Source organism: Gastrolobium bilobum, unplaced genomic scaffold, assembly GCF_033153095.1.
Source record: "Gastrolobium bilobum isolate Gb01-03AN ecotype WA unplaced genomic scaffold, APGP_CSIRO_Gbil_v1 utg48639, whole genome shotgun sequence".
Lineage (NCBI taxonomy): Eukaryota > Viridiplantae > Streptophyta > Magnoliopsida > Fabales > Fabaceae > Gastrolobium > Gastrolobium bilobum.
In genome coordinates this window covers 3,194-17,207 of record NW_026898485.1, presented here as the reverse complement: position 1 = coordinate 17,207, position 14,014 = coordinate 3,194, and the positions used below count along the sequence as shown (strand labels likewise).

Here is a 14,014-nt window from a genome sequence, read left to right as displayed (position 1 = left end):
CTCTTTTACTTTATTTTCCAAAGGATTACGTTATCATCCGTTCCCCACTGTGTTTTTATCAAAAAGATATTAAAACATGTATTTTTAGTGCTGAAGTTGCTCATCAGATGAGGGAATGAATGGTATTTTGCCATCAAAATAAGCTTAGATGGGAACAAATTTTCGTCCCATCAAACACCCCAAAACTAAACTATTGGTTGTCCTCAACCAACTCAGAAATAGTGGCTTAGGCTGCTCAATTTCAAAGAAAAGCTCAACTTTAGAACTTAATCAATGAGTAATCATGATCTTTTCAAAGAATAAACTACTTTTCATAGATGACAAGTAGAAAGAATTTGTTCCAAGGTAAGTGAAGGTTACTGATCTTTTGTCTCACTATCACTCAGGGCTTGGTGTTTCTCTGTCCATTCCTGGATGTGATTCTTCAAACTTGCTTATCTGCTGCTTTCCTAAGAAGTGCAGGTGTCTTCCATTTCAAAGGATCTTGGTGAGAGGAGTTGTGGAGGATTTTAGAATGGAATGGTCATAGGTCTTGGGTCAAGGAACGTTTTCATTTTTCTGTTTGAGCTTTGGATTTTTCTGTTTGAGGGGAACACTTTTTCTTCCTTTGGAGGAATCTTGTCTGGTATTTTCTTCTAAATTCTTTTGAATGGCTGTTCCCATTTTCTTTAATTTCTTTCTTCTTGTCCTGTTTGCTCAGATTGCTGTTGTTCATTGACCTTTTCAGTGGACCTAGTGGTATTTAGGACTGTAGGTATTTGACTGTGGTGAGGTGAGTGTTTGGTGGTCGATCCTCTGTTGTGGATTTCATCTATTCTTCAGCAGTACTCACATCATCACAGCATGTTCAGAAGTTTCATTGTGGTTATACCTTAGGAACGCTCTCATGAATAAGTGTTTGGCATTTTTCGTTCCTCACCAGTTTTAGTTCACACAGATCAACATCCTTCAAAAATCTGAAGATTAAATTCACTTCTCTTTTTCCTACTTCTAGCACTCAGAGTAAGAACAAGAATGATTACACATTGACTTTATGTTTCATGCCATTGGTTATCTAAATTTTTACAGCCACGATACTATAATTGAAATGTTTAATCCAAACAGTTTGAACAAAAAAGAGGCTTTTTCTATTCAAAAAGGTGAAATGTACACTAAGGAACGGAAAGGAAAAACAAATGGAAACTTGTAGGAAAGCAATAAATGACATAAAACAAAACAGGAGGGTCTTTCTCCTTTCAATGTGGACGCTTTTTGTCCACAGTTGAGTTATCAGCATCCATTTCCTTCTGTGTGGGTGGTCTCCTCCTTAGCTGATCTCTTAATCTTCTTACTTCAGCTTCAGGTAACCACTTTTCAACATCCTTCAGTAGATCACTGATCACAGCAGTGAGGTGTTCAATGGTGACCCTCATCATTATCCTGCCATTGTGGATATGTACTATCTGTCCTTCAACATCCAGCACTCGATTTTCCAACTGTGGATTCTCTCCTCCAGGTACGTTCCAAAGGCCTTGAGAGCTTCTTTGGTTTCTTTTCGTTCCTGAGTATTTTGGTTGAGGAGATGTCCTAGCTGTAATTTAGCTTTGGTGTTGTGCATGTAGTGAGCATATTTCAGGGAATCAGAAGCATTTCTGATCTCGCTCCTGACAGCTTGTAAGGTAGGTGCAGAGGGTGCAACACTAATGCTTTTGATGCTGGCTTGGATGATGCTGAGAAGTTGCTCTCTATCTGCCTTCTGTTGTTCCTAGAATTTGATGAAGGTAGATGAGAGTTGTTCCAATCCGTTCCTCAGAGCTTTCAGCTCTTCAGTAGTGTTGGTCATGTCCAGTTGAGGAACAGATGGTGCTTCAGGTAACAGCTTCTCTATTTTCTTCCCCATCATTTCAAAAATTTCAGCAATCCCTACTTAGAATTTTCTCCTTGTTGTAAGGGGAATTGCTGGAATGGGGGAGGCTGGCTTCTTTTTCTTCTTCTGGTTGTTTTGAGAACCAGAAGCTGGAGGTTCTTCAAGTGCTTGCCTGATCACAACCTCCTTTGTTTTTGAAGTAGAGGGGGCTGTTGTAGTTTGTTCCTCCATTAGTGGAGGAACTTCCAATCCCTCCTCTTCTGCTAGAGCCCTAGCAAGGGCCTCGTCCCCAGTTGTATCAGGACGGTTAATAGGGTAAGAGAGGGGTTCTCCCAGATTGATTTGTTTGGGAGCAGTTGACTTTTTCTTTTTAGGGGATTCAACAAGAATCCCCTTCCCTTTGTCAGTCTTTTTCTGTGGCTGAGCCTCTTGCTCAGCCACTTGTTCTTCTGCAGCAGGTGCTGCGTCTGTTTCTTTAATCCCCTCTCCTTGTTGTTTCCTAGGAGAGGGTTGATGTGGTCTTGGTGGTGGTGAAGAATGAACAGGTAATGTAGGAGGGGACATAATGTCAGAAGACTCAGATGTACCAGAACTACTTGGGGACGTCTCCCTTGTAGTTGGTGTAGGTTTTGACGTTCCTCCTTTCTTCAGCCTCTTTGAAATAGGCTCTTTGTCTTCATTGTCGTCCTCCTGGTCAGAGAGGGTGATTGGTTTCTCAGAGGATGCTCCCTCTGGCCTTTTAGTGCTGCTGAAAGATCTCTTCAGCCTCTGACTAGAACGTTCCCCCTTTTTTGGGGGAGCTTTGGCAGGAGATTTCTTCTTGCCCTGCTTGCTCTCAGTAGCAACAAGGGCTTCCTTCTTTACTTTTGTAGGAGGGGGAACGATTTTTCTTGCCTGGGTGTAGGAGGAAGTGGTTGCAAGTTTTGAAAGGGTTGCCTTCGTGGTCTTCTTCTTTGGGGCCTCAGGGGCCTCTTCATCCTCAATTTCATCATCGTCACGTCTGATGTTGTAACCTTCAGGGAATGGAATGTCTGACCCAATGTAGGTGCTCCTCAGATCATTCCATATTTTGAAATCGATGACAGACCCCAACACTAGGTCTTCATCGTCAAAAGCCTTCACTCCAGCTCTCAGACAAAGCTTTGTAATTAGGCAGGGGAGGCGGACAGTAGTTTTCCTGATCTCCTTCAGGCTGCCATATATGAGAGGTACTGCATCAATGGAAATATTTTTCATGATGCAGTAGAGTTGCTCCTGCAGTTCCCACTTAACAGTGGCATCATGTGTGGAGGAGGTGAGGTTGGTGTTAGCAAACAAAGACCAGAATCTGGCTTCGTCATTTATGCTGCCCTTGCAGAGGGCTCCCTTGGAATAAACAGGGTCACCAATGATGATCAAGCTCTTTACTTCCAGCAAGAACTTAGGGACCTCTATGCTCTCTATGTACCCTTGGTACAAGTAGTTGGGAGATGAAGTACTTCCTTGATGGCTGCAGGGGAGAATGATATTTTCTTCCCCCTCACAGTCACCATATCGGTTGTGTACCCTTGAGGCAACCTCTTTTCCTGGTACAAGAACTCAGCCACCAAGGCGGTGTTGACTTCTCTTGCGTCTGTGGCAAACCAGGTCCATTTGAGGCTGCTCAAAGCTCTCTTCACGAAGGATGGAAGAGGAGCTTTGTCTTGCAGGAATGTGTTCCTCTCAGGGTAGAGAGATACATTTTCTTTCGTGAGTTCTGGTTCTTGGCCACGGCTGGCCACAGGGGTAACGGTTATAGAGAGTCTAGTCATGTTTATAGCTAAGGGAAAGGTTAGGGAAAAAGCGCAAAGAAAGGTGATGAGAAGCAAAAGTTTCTAAGTTTAGCAGAGAAAAAGCGCAAAGAAAGGTGATGAGAAGCAAAAGTTTCTAAGTTTAGCAGAGAATGGTAGGGTTTGATAAAGAGAGGGGAAAGGTTTAAATAAGCATGCCAATGGGGGAAAATGAGGAGTTTTTCAAGACGTGGAGGTTAAGGAAAGGAAGTAGTGGATGGGGAACATTATGAAATGATTGGTCAGGGGTAGTGGAGAGCAACTGCAAATGATGGTTTCAGGAGGTGGAGCGGTTTAGGTTAGAATCGTGGGAGAGAGGGAAATATAAGAGGAGCAGTTGCATTAATGGCTGAAGGGACGGTTGCTTTTGCAGGGCACGTTTTCAAAATTTGCAATGAGTGCAATTTTTGATAACGACTGCGCAGATTTGCATGACTTAGCAGGGACATGTGTCCCTTTCATTCTTATCTCCTAAGCCAGGGAACGTTCCCTTTGTCTTTTATACCAAAAATATTAAACTAATAATACTCTGAATAATTATTATTTGATATGAAAAAGAAAAACAAGATATATTGGAGAGCAATAATGCATAATTAATTAACGAAATAGTAAATGTGTATATTATTACATATCTATATTATATATATATATATATATATATATATATATATATTTAGACGGGGGTATGTGGTTATTGAACCACCCTAAAACTACGTTCCTGCTACGGAACGTATTTCAATTATTTTTGGATGAGAGGTGAACATCAGACGTTCCCTCTCTTTTTGGGAGCTCTGTGGTTAAGTTTAACCACCCCAAAACTTTGCTCTTGTTAGAGGGCAAAGGTATCCACTGGGTTGCCTCCCAGTCAGCGTTTAATTTACTGTCTTTAGCTAGACATGGTACTCACCTTTCATTCTTGTGGAGAAGATGTTGAGGGAACTTCAGTGTCCCCTGGCAATTTTCCTAGTGTCCTGGTGTTAAGGCTAGCAGCTATCTGTCCTAGATGGGATTCAATGTTTCTGACCACAACATCGTTCCTGGTAACATATTCCTTGACATAATTCTCCAAGGTGTTGATGCGTTGGTCATCTCTGGGGAACGAAGCATAATTGGGTCTTCTCTGTTGGTCAAATGCTATATTTCCTATACTGCTGCCTTCTTGGTATTATTGATGCTGGTTGTTGTATGGTCTCTGGTTTATGGGTGGTCTCCATTGTGGGTTATGGTTCTGATCTTTCACTGTGGTGCCTCCAACATTTTTCTTGTTGTTGTTTCCTGTATGTTGATTGTCTCTGGCCTGGGTGAAGCTTTTGTTCCCAAAATTTTCTGCGTAACACACCAAGGCTGTGGATGGACAGTCTGTTGAATCGTGATTATCACCACAGGCTGAGCTTGGTTCGCTCTCAGTGGCTGTTAGTTGTAAGACTTCCATTCTTGGCTGTTCTTGGACAGTTTTTAGATTCTTCACCTTGTTTATCAATGCAGTCAATTGGGCTTCCATGGAAGTTTGTTTGTCTAATTCTAGCATGCCTGGCTTCCTTACTGGGATCATCCTTTCTAACGGCCATTGAAGACATCTTTCTGCAGTGCCTTCTATTATTTTGTACCTGGATTCAAAAGTACCTGTATAGAAATATCCTCCTAAAGCAAAGTCTAAATGTGATTGAGAAGTATGATCAATCCCTTTATAGAAAGACTGCAAGATTCCCTATTTTTCCACCCTATGGTTTTGACATTTTCTAATGATATCTTTATATCTCTCCCAAGCTTCATAGAGATTTTCTCCATAAAACATTTTAAAGTTAGAAAGCTCTGCTCTAACATCAGCTTGGCGAGACATAGGGAGAAATCTCTCTATGAACTTGTTAGAGATTTCCTCCCATGAGTGTATGGATCCAGGGGTGAGAGTTTTCATCCATATTTTGGATTTTAAGCCCAAAGAGTGAGGGAACAGCCTCATTCTCATACTCTCTTCTGTCATACCCTCAGTTCTAAAATTATCACAGATATCTTGAAAGTTTGTGAGGTGTGTGTAAGGATCTTCTGCATAGAGTCCATTGAAAACTCTAGCTTCCCTTATCGTGTGGAACATGATGGGTTTTAGTTCAAAATTGGAAGCTGTAGGGGGGAAGATTACTCCTCTTTCTGGTCTGTTCCTTGAAGGAGTAGCCAGTGCTCTGAAGTTCTGTTCAGGAGGGATATCTTCATTATTATTATTATTATTGTGATCAGCCATGTTTTCAAAAATATTTTCCCTAAGATTTCTTCTTCTCCTGTGTAAAGTACGTTCTGGTTAAGGATCAAAGAGGAACTCAAGTATTTCAGTGGAGTGATGAGAATCTGTTTCAGATTCTTCACTCATAAACCATAAAACACATATCGTATGAACATCAAAATATGTGACAAAAATAAAAAAAAATGAAATATACACAGAGTATGTACTTAAAACAGTATTAAGTACAAATTTAGTGTAATTATTGATAACTCATATTTTATTACACCTATTTGTTACTCTTGATTAGTATTTTTAGGATTTATTTGAATAAAATAATGATTTTTAGAGTCAATTTAGATTTTTAGTTTTTGATTGGGTTTAATTTATTTCGTAAGAATTTTTCAGCTTTACGTTACTTCTGTATTTTGGCCATATCTAGGTCCACAGTTTTCGGATTGACTCTGTTCTTGTTGGATTTTTCAGATAATGCAGAGGGCTACAATTCTTATGCAGAGCTCAAAGCTCAATTCGGACTGGGAGATGCTCGATTTCTCATGACAAGTTGGACGCATTTTGCTGAATTTTTATTTTATTATTGGACTTGTAATTTAAATTGAAACCCAATTACTTAATTGGCCCAAAGCCAAGATTTAGTTTTATTTTATTTTATTTCGTATTATAGACAGATGGGCCGATCTGAGTTGAGCCCTAACCCGATTTGGGTAGGGGTATATGACGGCATATTAGAAAACTTTTCATCATTCTGTAATTTTCGAATTTAGGGGATCAAAGGATTTTCTCTGAAGCGTTCTTCGCGTTCTTCGTCTTTTTCTTCTTCTTCTTTTTATTTTAATTTTTAATCATGTTTATCCTAGCCATGCTAGGCTAAAACCCCTTTAATCAACCTAAGGGGGAGGGATTCCATGGATCTGTCTAGAGGATTTGCGATCATTCTCTAACCAGATTTGTTTCTTTTCCCTAACTCAGATCGATATCGTCGATTGTGGATACTCGATCTGAGGTTCGCGATTGCGATTATGGAAAAAGAATGATCATCAGATTTGATGATCAGATTGTTCTCAAATGAAAATAAGGATTCTGATTCAATTGAGATTAATCACGAATTTGGTAATTTTTATCCAAGGAAGGACATCCTAGGAACCCTAACCTTAGGTTGGTTAATTTTTAATTACGAATTTTTAATTCCAATTTTTATATTCTGTCTTTTAATTATTCAACCGAAATGCAAAACTCCCCTTTTTATTTTCTATTTTCATAAGCGATTTTTACCAAAACAATTTTCTTGAGAGACGACTTAGGGTTTCCACTTTACTGCAAATTTTCTGAACCCAAAATAAAAATAATTTTTAATTTGAACGAGTTCGACAGCTCGCGTCAAATTTGGCGCCTTTGCCGGGGAAATTGCATCGGTCTAAATCGTTTACTGTGATAACTCTTTTTCTGTTTGTGTTTTGTGATTTTGCAGGTTTGCAGTTCGGTTTGCAGGATTCTGATTTCGCAGGCTTGCAGCTTGTCTGGCTGCTCGCGAGTTCACGGGGAACTCTGCACGTCAAAGCGTTCTTTCTCTTTCCCTTTTCTTTGTCTATTTTTTTTCTTTTATGTTTTCTTGATCTTCTTCTTCTTCTTTAATTTTCATTTCTGTTTCTGAAAAAAAAAAATTGTTTCTGTTTCTGTTTCCATTTTCCATTCTCTTTTAATTTTGATTTTCTGTTTATGTGTTAAAAAATAGTTTGTTTTTGATTTATCTGTTTCTGTTTATAACACCTCACATTTCTAAAACATATATTAATATATTAAATATGGATTAAAGGGAAAGATTAGTGAAAATCCTGAAAAATAGGTCAAAATACAAAGGAAGGGTAAAATGGTAATTATCCAAACATGTAACCCTAGGAAGGTAAAATTGAGTAGGAGGTCTCAAATGATAAAAATAACCTTGGACATGGATTCAGAACGAAAAATTGAGTGGTCAGGCAAGTTTATGAAAATTCGATGAATAGTGTTTTTATCGGGTAAAATTACTATGGTACAGTTGCTCCATAAAGCGTGCCGATTGAATTTTAAGCTCTAGATTTGGATATAAGTTATAAATGGTACATAGGACTAGGAAATATGATTTCTGGCAAAAATTGATGGAAATTAGTGTGTTTGGGGAAGTGCGCCCACGACGTGCGTAACAACATAAAACTTTAATTTCTTTAAACGACTAAAAAAACTCTGGATTCATCTTATCAAGGGTAATTAAAGGACAATGGTTAATGTTAAAAATTAGAGTTTCTAAATAGGTTATGAAATTATGGACGTTTAGCGGAATAGACGGGAGATTTGAATTAGTTTGAAATCGCGTGAGGTGGCTGTGGGGCCCACCTCACTTAAGTGACTTAGTCCACATGGACCAAGTCCACTGTTCATCGGCATCTTTCCCCTCTCTCTCTCTCTCTCTCTCTCTCTCTCTCTCTCTTCAAGGCTGAAACCCTCCACTACTCCATGGAAGTTTTGATTCAAATATTCTCTTCCTTATAACTCCTTCAATACAACCCCGAATCAAGAAAAGTTTGTGAGCAAAGTTGTTGGAAATCATCATCCGAACACATCCCACCGATTAGTTTCCCTTGAAACCCTCTCATTTGTGAGAAAAAGGGCAAACTCAGCCACGAATCTGAGAAGAATTTTGGGATTTTTGGAGTTGTTTGCTCAACCCATTGCTTGGGGATCACTTGGAGGAGTCTTGGGACTTGATTTTGGGTAAGTTTCAACAACTTTTATTGGTTGAATTGATAGATGAAATTTCATGAAACCTAGAACATATTTTTGTGATTGATGTAGTTAGGGAGCTCAAATGGAATCTGTGTATTAGACAATTATAGTTTAGAATGATGTTTTGGAGTAATAAATGCCATAAAAATTATTGAGAAATTTGGATGATAACTTAGTGAAAATTTGAGTTGAAATGCCATGACTTTGTGAAATTGATTGATTGTAGGATTGTGTAATTGAGTTGTTGAGTGTTTTTATAGGTTGATAGTGGTATTGTATGATGGTTAGGAATGTTGAACTGGATTGAATAACCATTGATAGGAGGCCATGATGATTTCGGCCAAATGAGGGCATTTAGGGTGTGATGTTGTAAAATCATGTAATGGATGTATGGTGTTGGTAAATGGTATTTAGAGGTGTTGTGTGATGAGTGGATGCTTGGAAAATCTAAGAAAAAATATTTGGATTGTGTGGATTTTGCAATTGGACCTAGAGTGGAATAAATGGAAAAATTGTGTTGTGGTGGTGTAGGATTGAAAGTGGGACCTAAAATGGTGGTAGCCTTAGGATGCTAAAGACAAATAAAAAGAAAATTTAGAAAAATATTTGGTAAAATAAGCCTAAAATGGCCAAACCTAGCCTAGGTGAAAAAGGAAATTTGATGTTTTGTGATTTTGGTGGATTCACCTTGTATTGATGATCCTTGTGTGATCATTGTAGGTTGCCTCCCGCGGAATTGAACCATGAACCATGAGCTTGGTGGGTTGCCTTTGGTCTCGGACCAAAGGAATTATGGTAAGTGCTCTTGAACCTATGCATGTATACGTTATAAACTTGCATATTTATTGGTTGGTGGATATTGAGATGGAAATGGCCTACGTGTAGGCATTTCTGGTGGAACCAAGTTTGTTGATATTGTGATTGGAAGCGCTCAAGCGAAGGAGATTAATAAGGTAATCCCTTGGTACTGGGGTTTGATCACCGTGTGTGCTCTGATGGGACGAAAATCTGGGCCCATCTAAGACCATTTTGATGGCAAAATACCATCTGTTCCCTCACTTGATGAGCAGCTTTAGCACTAAAAACATATATTTTATATCTTTATCACAAAAACACAGGTGGGAACGGAAGGTGACGTAATCTTTGGAAAATATATAAAAAAGGGAACGGATTTGGAACATTTATTACACCTGCTTCACTCACTCAATCTTTCTGACCACTTTTTAGGAAACGTTGAAAAGAAGTTTCCAATTAAGCACAAGTGGGCAACACTCAACCAAGGAGAAAGGTGAACAGCAGAGAATAAACGGTTCATATTGGACGAAAAGGAAAGCAAGGCATGGGAGGTTCAGAAGGAAAGAGAAGTCTCAGCAAAAACTGTCCCATCCAACCACGTGCGCCCCACAAAGCACTGTTCGAATTGCCCCTTTCATACAGTCAAGAAACCGACTCCAAAGAAATTACAAGCTTGCTTATAAATAGGACGTTCCAGCACGAAGATATCCATCGAATTCCTAAGGGATTTGATGGTCCTCAAAAGTTGAGGTCCATTAAGTATATATCACTCCACAAAACCCCTGTTTTGGTCACAAATCACTCGCTTTAACCTTCTTTTTCCATGAAGAGCAATTGTCTTGAAAAATGGACCAGAGCAACACTTGAAATAGGAATTAGAGTAGGCCTGGAGCAAATTGACATTATCTTTTTCACATATGATTATTGGGTTGATTTGTTTTGATCAGGAAACCTGAGACCTAACAGAAGGGCCCACACATTAAGGAAAAGAAGGAAGAATGCTGCGCAGGAGGGAGCATAAAAGCCTGCTACAGTACAAAAACAGTAAAAGGCAGCAATCAGGAGCCTCCACGTCAGCCACAGCAGAGAAGGTGGAGGTGTCTCCTTGATTCCGAAATTCTCACCCGAGAAAAAGCACCAAAAGCAAGGGGGACCACTGCCATGCAGAGCTGAGCTGGCAGAGAGCAGACCTACTATTGGAGAGGATTTGAAGAAGGCACAGCCCTTGATGAAAGGGACGATGAGGATCTGACAGAAGAACTCTATAAAAGGAAGAATCAACCTTCATGAAGAGGAGACACCATTAGAGGGATGGCCATATTATTTTTCCTGATATTTTTTCTTTTGTAATGCTCGCTAGGAGCTAACTTCTTTTAAGTAGGTGAGGGTTCCATAGAAGTAATCCCTTTTGTCTTAGGATAAATTTGTAAGGAACACATATTTTATGAATGAATTTTGAGCTGTTATTTGATTTAATATATTGATTCTGTGAAACCCTTTGGGCTGGAAACATCATCCCGGGACCACTCGGTCGATGAAACACTGACAAGGGCGTGCGGAGCAGTCTCAAGATCTTGGGGTAGTTCAGCCTGAAGAAAGGAGGGAGGAACACCTGGAATGAAGAGCACTACCATGTGAATCCAGGCTCTTTTGAGAAGGCAACATGGTTTCCTTGCATTTAACTCTATGTTCTACGGAGTAGTGTGGAGAGTAAGGCCTTGCTCTTTTACTTACTTGTGGCAAAACGACGAAAGGAGCAGAATCCATTTTTAAAATATGTTACCAAGCAGGGTTAACCAAAGGGATGAAAATATGGAACCCCAAACACCTACTTAACTCTTCCTAAACTCAATCTCACATCAAACTTTTGTTATAACCTTCTTCACGACAACCAAATTGTGCTTATCTGTTGCTGCTTTTATAATCACTTCACTAATTTCTTTTAAGTTACTTCAATTTGATGCCTTGATATTTGATGAATATGCTAAGTTATTCACTGCTCTCATCTAGTTTAGAATGGTTAACACTGTTTAACTAGCTGACTTGAGATTGCTCCTTGTGAAGCTTGGTTGAGAATAATTACTTTCCTTTCATTTTTCTAAGAATTAAGTTTCCCTGAACGATTCCTTCTTCACAACTGCTCCCCGAGGACGATAAATCTGGGGCTAACAACACCCTGTATTGCTTGACACGTACGCTTGCGTATAGTTGAAGAGGGTTGCTCACCGTCAGAGTAGATTGCTCCTGTTTGCAATCTCGATTATCACTCTGTATTATTGCTCTTTAAAAATATCCCTGAGCAGCTCTCGGTTCGACCAAGCAATTGGCGCCATTGCCGGGGATCATTTGGCAAGAAAGGACGTTTTTAAGGAAACATTATTGTTTGTGTTTTTGAATTTTTTTTTATTGTGTTTGACTTCTTCCAATTGTATGAGCACATAACCTACAGAACTTGGACTGGAAATAGTACATTTTGATCCAGAACCCGAGAGAACCTTCAGAAATAGAAGAAGAGTTCAAAGGTTAAGGAATAATACAATGGAGGAAGTTTTAAATAACGGTGAAAATGGTAACAATGAAAATAATAATCATGAGAATGAAGAAGGACAGAATGGAGGAAGAGGGCCATCGTTGAATGATATGGCTGCTCCCTTCAGAAATGGTCCAGAACGAGGCTATGTTCCTCCTCCTCTGGATGTCCCTAACTTTGAAATCAAACCTGCAATGTTCCAAATGATTATGAATGCTGGTCAATTCCATGGATTGCCTATGGAAGACCCCCACAGTCATTTGGACAACTTTACTAAGATAGTTGATAATTTCAAAGTTCATGGTATCTCAGAGGAAAATATGCGAATGAGGTTGTTTCCATTTTCCGTAGCAGGAAAAGCCAAAGAATGGAGGAGAACATTGCCCCCAAATTCCATTACTAGTTGGGAGCAACTAGCTGAACAGTTTGTCACCCGATTTTTCTCCCAAGCAAAACAAGCCCAAGTGAGGGCTGATATAGCATCTTTCCAAATGTATGATGGAGAAAGTCTTTATGAAGCGTGGGAGCGCTTTAAGGAATTAATACGAATTTGCCCAAATCATGGAGTTTCTAATTGGGGCATTATTCACACGTTTTATCATGGCTTAACCCCACCATTGAAAGCCACTGTTGATGCGGCTGCAGGGGAGATCTTTTGGATTTTACTTATCTGGAAACCTATCGGTTGTTGGAAAACTTTCAAAAAAACATGTTCAATGGCCTTCCACACGGAACAATGCTTCCAAGAAAGCAGGAGTTCTTGAGCTAAGCTTAACTGATGCTCTTTCAGTACAGATGGCTTCGCTCCAGAATACTATAAAAAATTGGAAGCCCATAGAACAGAAAAAACCAACCGAGCAACTTCTCTTGACTCAATCAAGTCAAAGTTGCTCCATTTGTGGAGGTCCTCATGAATCTGAGGACTGTAACAATTTGGCTGCTGTGTGTTATGCAGGTGGTTACGATAATAATAACAGGAGCAATGATAATTATCAAGGGAACAACAACCGGGGATGGAAGAGTCAGAATAATACTGGAGGTAGTGGAGGAAACTACCAGAACCGACCTCCATACCCCAGGCAGAACCATCAAAACTGGGATAAGGGTGAAGGGAAGTCCCAATCCTTTGAGACTTTTGTCCAGGAATACATGAATTAGAACAGTGCAGCCATGAGGAGCCTGGAGACCCAAATTGGTCAGTTGGTTGGAGCACTCCAACAGAGACAACCAGGGACACTCCCTAGTGACACAGAAAAATTGTCCCAGGAAAACCAGGAGCGTTGTAATGCTATAAGCTTACGAGATGGAAAAACTCTGCCACCTCCAGATTTAGTGGCACGATCTCGTAAACGCGAACTAGTAAGACAACCTATGCAAGAAGGAGTTGAGGAAGCTACTGACCCTCAACCCCATGAAGCTCAGGCAGAATCAAGGGAGAAGGTCCAGAACGATGATCTCACTGAAGTCACACCAGTTGCCACAACATCTGGAGCAGATGTTGGAGCAATGAAAGACAATGAACCAGTTTCAGTCCCAACTTATGTTCCACCATGCAAAAGGAGGAGTGAACCAATTGAGCCTCCTTTTCCACAGAGGTTAAAAAAACAACATGAAGATAGACAGTTTAACAAGTTTTTAGACTTGTTGAAACAGCTTCACATAAATGTCCCTCTGGTGGAGGCTCTGGAACAAATGCCTTCGTATGAAAAATTTATGAAGGACGTTTTGTCAAAAAAAAGAAGGATTGAGGAATTTGAGACTGTAGCCCTCACTGAAGAATCTTGCAAATACCTGACTAAGATTCCTCCCAAACTGAAGGAGCCTGGAATATTCACCATCCCGTGTACAGTTGGGAAGAACTACCTTGGTCGAGCACTTTGTGATCTGGGCTCGAGTGTAAATTTAATGTCAGCTTCTATCTTAAAACAGCTTGACATAGGAGCAGCAAGACCAACCACAGTCACTCTTCAGCTTGCAGACCGGTCCATAGCCAAGTCGGAAGGAAAAATCGAGAATGTCCTTGTCCAAGTAGACAAGTTCAT

At 39.9% G+C, this 14,014-nt stretch overlaps 1 protein-coding gene and 1 non-coding gene across 2 annotated transcripts; one reads left to right on the top strand and one right to left on the bottom strand.

The window, feature by feature from the left end:
* The first annotated feature begins 11,980 nt into the window (after positions 1-11,980).
* Positions 11,981-13,130, top strand: LOC133316738 (uncharacterized). The gene is made up of 2 exons (XM_061518517.1): positions 11,981-12,656; positions 12,763-13,130. The coding sequence occupies exons 1-2, from the start codon at positions 11,981-11,983 to the stop codon at positions 13,128-13,130; spliced, it is 1,044 nt and encodes a 347-aa protein (XP_061374501.1).
* LOC133316739 (small nucleolar RNA R71) lies at positions 12,436-12,540 on the bottom strand. The gene has a single exon (XR_009752242.1). It is a non-coding gene; the product is annotated as a small nucleolar RNA R71 (small nucleolar RNA).
* Positions 13,131-14,014: the final 884 nt, after the last annotated feature.

Bases quoted from the DNA above. Each gene is read 5' to 3' on its own strand.
- LOC133316738 (XM_061518517.1), top strand. From the start codon at position 11,981: ATGGAGGAAGTTTTAAATAACGGTGAAAATGGTAACAATGAAAATAAT. The intron at 12,657-12,762 runs GTTGTTGGAAAA...ATGCTCTTTCAG, and splicing joins ACTTATCTGGAAACCTATCG to TACAGATGGCTTCGCTCCAG.